Here is a 5934-nt window from a genome sequence, read left to right as displayed (position 1 = left end):
GGGCGGGGCCGCTCCTCCATCCCTCCCTCCGCAAGGGGGCGCTGCGGCACCGGGACCGGCACCGGGATCGGGACGGGGATCGGGATCGGGATCGGGACCGGGATCGGGGTGTCCCCGCCGCCTTCGGCCCCGGCGCTGGGCGGCAGGAGCCGCACGGTGAGGCCTGGCGGGAGCCAGCGGCAGAGGGCCCGTGTGTCGGGCGCGGGGCCGGGCTGGGGTCGTGAGGGGTTTGTGTCCCCCGCCAGCGCTGTGAGGCCTCGCTGGCGGCACGGGCGATAACGGGGGGGTTTGGAGACGGCCCCGGGACAGCCCCGTGTGCTCAGGGCCCGACTGTTCCGTGTGCCCTCCTGTGTCCGGGCACTCCCAAACACACAGGTCGTAGCTGTCCTTAATCCTGGAAGCAGCCCCACTGTGCACTTCAGCCACCATCCAGCCTCTGCCGAGGCCTCTGCAAGTCACCAGCTTGTCTTGTCTTCGAGGGGAGAGCTCTGCGTCCCCTTCCTGCCCGTGTGGGTTTGGCCATCAGAGAACAGCCACGGCAACAGCCCTGGGGGAGTCCCGGGTCCGGCGGCTCCGCGGGCGAGCGGTGCAGAGCAGGACTTGTCCCGTCCCTGTGGGATGCGGAGCTGCAGCCGAGCCTCGAGCGGAGCGGGCACAGTTGGGTTCTGAACCAGAGCAGGTTTAGTTCACCCCTGTGAGCTGCTGCAACAGGTAAAAACACTCCCGTTTGCGTTCAGATACGAGGGAAGCACTGCTGGAGCTGCAGGCTCCGGATGGAACCGGGCAGGAGAGATGGCCGAGAGCTCCCGGGCCCACAGAAACAGCACCAGGCAAACAGGATTTCCAAAATCCTGCTGTATTCCTTTGGCATCCTGGTTAGAAGGGGTTTTAAAACATGTCTGGAGCGTCTCTTGAATCTCACAGCAGGTTGGAGGGGTACCAGGAGGTGCCCAGACTGTGCTGGGATGCAGGCTGGAGCAGGATTCCTTACGCCCGGCAGAAGCTGGCTGCCGGCCGTGCGGAGGAAATGCCTCTGTGGCGAGCGGCTGCTGCCACCGGCTGGTCCCCGGCCCGCACTGCGGCTGCACGGACCCGCCGGATCCCCGCTCCCGTCCTCATTCACCCAGCCTCTGCTCTGTCCCTATTCACATCCCGCTTTCAGCGCTGCTTCCAAACCGTGATTCACATCTGAGAGCAAAGGGAAGCGCAGAACCCAGAGAGGAAAACATCTTTAATTAAGATTTTGCATCTTTTTCTGCTGGAATATTTTTAACACACTTCTGCCTCTCCCTCTCCTTTTTGTGCTTGTGCAGGTGCTCTTTCCCACAGGATTTTTGGGGCAGAGCCATTCCCGATGCTGCGTTCTCTATCCAAACGGGGCTTGTGGGCTGCAGCTCTTTTGTAGGCTTTGCTCTGTTACAAGGTGTGCTGCGTCGTGACAGGAACAGGCTTTTTAAAGCTGCGTGCTTTGAGCTCTCTTGGCACATTCAGGCGAGGCTTTTTCTGTGCTTTTTGAAAAAACTATATTTAAAGTGCCGGGACAATTTTTGCCGCTGTGCTTTAATAGGATTTGCAGCTGTGAATGTGCTTTAAAAGAGTTTACAGCTGGGTTGAAGTGTCCCCTCGCTTAAAATAACGTCACAGCTTCGTGATGCAGGAGAATGTGCCTCCCACCAGTTGCTTTGTGAGTGCTGGGGAGCACAAGGGGAATAGGAGCAACCCTAAAACTTTTATTTGTGGTTAAATAGGAAGCATAACCCTGTGGTTGGAGATTGGAGCTGTCAGTGAGCCAGTTTGGATCTTGGTTTTTGCCTTGCTGAGGATTTGCTCTCTGCCCTCTCGTGCAGTTTCAACCTGGCGGGGTTTTTTCTCCACAATGGCAATAGGGAAAGCTCAGTGATTTTAGCTTGTGGAGTGATCGATTTGGGGGTCTCTGTGTGTTATAAAGTGCTGGAGCAGAGAGAAGGGCAGGATGTGGTGTCACTGGCACCCAGCGAGAGCTCTGGGCTGTGCGTTTCTCAAACTGAAAAGCAGTTGGTGGCCGGGAAACCAACGGAAGAAATGTTTTATCTTAAAAAGCTGCACAGCAGATCCTGCCCGCTTCCCGTGGCTCGGGGCCAGGGATTCAGAGCTGGGCCACCACGGCACCCAGGACATGCAGAAACTAAACTGGGGAGGCTCCACAAAGAGGTTTGAATCCCTCAGGTGAGGTTTGCAGGGAGGAGGTGGACGGGAGCCACCTCAGCATGTGCAGTGTGCTCGGCAGGCAGGTGCCAGGAGCTTTGCCAAAATACTGGGAAATTGCAGGTGGTGAGGGTGGAGTGGGGCAGAGTTTGTGTCCTGGAGGTGCTGCCTGTGCTGGGGGAAGCTGTGTGCCTGAGTTCCACCTTGCTCTGGCAGAGCTGGTGCCGTGAGCCAGCTGAGTAAATCCATTCTGGGCTTCCCGGGGCAAACATGGAGCAGGAGAGAGGAGGGAGCTCCTGGCAGCACCACCAGCCCCACTCAGCAGCTGCTGACATGGGGGTTACGCTCAGAGTCCACATGAATTCTGTCTCTATTCCAAAAACAAGAGGCTTAAATCCCATTCATTGCACTGGAGCTGGATGTGTGTGAGGATGCCTGGCGCAGCCCTGGCTCCAGCTGCTGGTGTTCCTGCTGAGGCAGCCGAGGAGCCTGTCTGCTCCAGGGATTTACTCGGGCCCGGTGAGGAACAGGGTCAGAGAACACACTATAACCTCTCTCCCTCAGTGTCTTGGCCAAGGTTAAGAAGTCAGGGATTTTTTCTTTAATAGGAACAATATCAAAGAGGTCTCTGCGTCATCTCCCAGATCCATGATCTTTTCCATACGCGACTTTCCTGTTCACAGAGATTTGCACCCTTTGAAGTGCCTGACTGCAAACAAAGGCGCAACATTCACAGATGAGGCTGAAGCCAGAAATCCCTTTCTTTGTCCTCTCTGTTTACCAACCCAGGTTTCCCAAACTGGAGGGAGAATTCCCCTGGCATCGGTGACCTACTGAGGCGATTCCTGAGCACGGGATGGAGCTGTGGAGCAGGCAGGACCCCCAGCTCCGAGAGGTCGTGTGGTTCGCCGGGCGCTGCCGGGCCCTGGCACTGCTGCTGCAGGCAAGTCTGTCCTCCAGACAGAGAGGCTTTGCTGGGGTTTGCTGCTCCCAGGCGTCTTCCTTCAGTACCCCCTGAGATCCATGAGCTGGTTCTGCACAATGGGGAAATCATCCTCTCCTCTGGAGAGTCAACAGACCATCTGCAGCCACGGGTTTTACTTACAGGTTGCTGTTAAGTAAAGTTGCATAAATGTCCTTGTAACTTGCTGTGTTTTCACGCTGCTGCTGCAAGAGGCTGGTTTGGCTCAAAGCGTGTTTATCCACAGAAAAGGAACAATGATCTCCTCCTGCACGCTCCTCCCAAGTCTTATTTCCAGAGATATTCTGCACTGAGCATGGGAGAGCTTGGTCATGACAGCCAGCACAGAGCCCAGTCATAGCCATGAGCAGCTTTCCCTGGCCAGTTCCTCAGGGCTTCGTGCTGGATCTGTCCCAGAGCATTATTCTGTTCAGATGTAAATACCCCAAAAGGTTGTGTTTGCACCTTTTCACAACCTCATGGCCACCTGAGGGGGTCTGGCTTCAGTGCCACCCTTACCCCTTGTTTGAACCCCAGGAGTTCTGCCCGGTTCTCTCAGTACCAGAGCACCTCTGCCAGCCTTCATCCCTCTCTTGTCTTCCAGGCTGTGTTTAACCTGCTGATCCCGGATCACTCTGCCGACGCCTTCTCCCCGCCGCGGCTGGGTGCGCCGGGCCCGTGGGACGCGCTGCTGGAGCGGCTGCTGGGCGGGCTGGGCCGCTGGGACGCCGAGCATTTCCTGTTCATCGCCGAGCGCGGGTACCTGTTCGAGCACAACTGCGCCTTCCTGCCGCTGTTCCCGCTGAGCCTGCGGGCCCTGGCGTGCCTGTGGCCCCCGCAGCTGCGGCCCCGCAGCCGCCTGCTGCTCTCGGCCGCGCTGCTGAACTCGCTGCTGTCCGTGCTGGCGGCCGCTGCCCTGTACGCGCTGGGCCGGGCGGTGCTGCGGCGGCGCGGCGAGGCCTTCCTGGCGGCCTTGCTCTTCTCCCTCAGCCCTGCCAGCGTGTTCATGGCAGCTGCCTACTCGGAAAGCATGTTTGCCTTCCTGGCCTTCAGTGCCATGTGGCAGCTGGAGAAGGGGCAGAGCTGGCTCAGTGGGCTGCTCTTCTCCCTGGCTTCTGGGGCCCGTGCCAACGGGCTGATTAACGCTGGCTTCTTCCTCTACTCCCGCAGCAAGGGCTTTGCCCTCCAGCTGCAGGTGGGATCAGCATCCGTAAGGAAGCTCCCTCTGATGTGGAAGCAGGTGCTTAGCCTGGCATCTTCAGCAGCCCTGATGTGTGCCGGGATTTCTCTGCCTTTTGCTTTGTTTCAGTACTATGCCTACGTGAGGTTCTGCAGCCCTGGCACGGGCCTGGGTCAGACCGTTCCCGAGCCACTGCTGCAGCTGGCACGGGACAAGGGCTACCGTGTGGCAGGCATGGATGGGGCTAAACCCCCTTGGTGCTCCCAGCGCTTCCCTGTGGTCTATTCCTATATCCAAGACACTTACTGGAACGTGGGCTTTCTAAGGTACTTTGAGCTCAGACAGCTCCCAAATTTCTTGCTTGCTCTGCCTGTCACCCTTCTGGGCTCATGGGCTGCCTGGACCTATGTCAGCACAAACCCCCGGCACTGCCTGACTCTTGGTCTAGAGAGGAGTAAGAGTGAAGAGAAGGGAAAGCCAAGAGATGGATTTTGTGGCCCTGCTGCCTTCGTGTACGTGGTCCATGCCACGGCCCTGCTGGCATTTGGATTCTCTTGCATGCACGTGCAGGTAGGACACAGGAGGGATTCCTTGTGGGGCTGGGGCAGTGACAGTCACAGCAGTTGGGGTGATTTCTCCTCTGCCTGTTGCCTTCAGGTGCTGACCCGGTTCCTTGGCTCCTCGTCTCCCATCCTGTACTGGTTCCCTGCTCACCTGCTTCAGGAACACGAACCTTTACTCTGGAGCACAGGGACTGACAATCCAACCTCTGCGAAGCCTCTTCTCAGAACATCTCCCGGTTCCTGTGGGAAGGGGACTCCGGACAACCTCGTCGTGAGGCTGCTGCTGAACTGGCGTTTGATCACGCCCCTCAGCAAGAGCATCCTGGGATTCTTCCTGTGCTACTGGCTGCTGGGACTGATCCTGCACTGCAACTTCTTCCCATGGACGTAGCGGGCTGTGCTGGCACAGACTGGCCGTGGGACAGGAGCTCTGGTCAGAACTGAAACTCACCTGCTCTAAAAGCCTGACGAGGCTGTGATGACGCTGTTGTTGCAGTTACAAAGGTGTTACTCCTCCGTTGCCATGTCCCAGACGGGATGTTCTCCCTGGTGTTATGCTGCAGCATCCTGCCCCGCTCTGCTGTCATTGCTGACAGCCAAAATTCCTGTCACCTGCCCGGGATGGGGAATGCTCCTCGGTTCCTGCATCTCCTGGGGGAGGCTGTAGCAGGCACTGATTTATAGCAGGATCTGTGTGAGGGATTTGGGGATTCCCTGGGATGTGTTGTGGGCACAGCAGTTGGCCAGGGAGGGTGCATCTGCCCTGAGCTGCTCAGACTACTCTGATTCCTTTCCCGTGGTGCCGGCTACGGTTCCAGGCTCCGAGCCAGGCTGGGCAGGGGGCACGGAGGGGGTGGCGGGCGCTGTGTGGGCACATGCACGACCCCAATAAACACGTGAGAGTTACCGGAGAGGCGGCTCAGCCCGCTCTGCCGCGCCGGGATCGGGGCAGGGATCGGGATCGCGGTTGGGATCGGGGCCGGGGTTCGGTCCCGGGGTTCGGTCCCGCTGCCGGTGGGGCGGCGGGGCCGGCAGGGGGCGCTGTG

At 58.7% G+C, this 5934-nt stretch overlaps 1 protein-coding gene across 3 annotated transcripts; it reads left to right on the top strand.

The window, feature by feature from the left end:
- Nucleotides 1–21: 21 nt before the first annotated feature.
- On the top strand, nt 22–5799 carry PIGV (phosphatidylinositol glycan anchor biosynthesis class V). Of its 3 annotated transcripts, XM_042015637.1 has the most exons (5): nt 22–156; nt 2974–3127; nt 3750–4651; nt 4739–4895; nt 4983–5799. In XM_042015637.1, exons 2-5 carry the CDS (start codon nt 3041–3043, stop codon nt 5277–5279), a joined length of 1443 nt encoding a protein of 480 aa, XP_041871571.1. In that variant the 5' UTR covers nt 22–156; nt 2974–3040; the 3' UTR covers nt 5280–5799. The 3 variants fall into 3 exon arrangements, with proteins under 3 accessions (XP_041871571.1, XP_041871569.1, XP_041871570.1); XM_042015635.1 differs by having other exon boundaries at nt 23–156; nt 3750–4895; XM_042015636.1 differs by lacking the exon at nt 22–156 and adding an exon at nt 220–711 and having other exon boundaries at nt 3750–4895.
- Nucleotides 5800–5934: the final 135 nt, after the last annotated feature.

The sequence above is a fragment of the Corvus kubaryi genome, unplaced genomic scaffold (genome assembly GCF_017639235.1).
Source record: "Corvus kubaryi isolate FWS band 111438036 unplaced genomic scaffold, C.kubaryi_AGA036_p1.0 split3-37304, whole genome shotgun sequence".
Taxonomy (NCBI): domain Eukaryota; kingdom Metazoa; phylum Chordata; class Aves; order Passeriformes; family Corvidae; genus Corvus; species Corvus kubaryi.
This window is presented reverse-complemented; position numbering and strand designations above follow the sequence as displayed.

What these genes read in the sequence shown, in the direction of transcription:
- PIGV (XM_042015635.1), top strand. Translation starts at nt 3,041, where the DNA reads ATGGAGCTGTGGAGCAGGCAGGACCCCCAGCTCCGAGAGGTCGTGTGG. An exon ending in CCCTGGCACTGCTGCTGCAG is followed by an intron (nt 3,128 to 3,749) that starts GCAAGTCTGTCC and finishes CTTGTCTTCCAG; the next exon opens with GCTGTGTTTAACCTGCTGAT. An exon ending in TCTCTTGCATGCACGTGCAG is followed by an intron (nt 4,896 to 4,982) that starts GTAGGACACAGG and finishes TGTTGCCTTCAG; the next exon opens with GTGCTGACCCGGTTCCTTGG.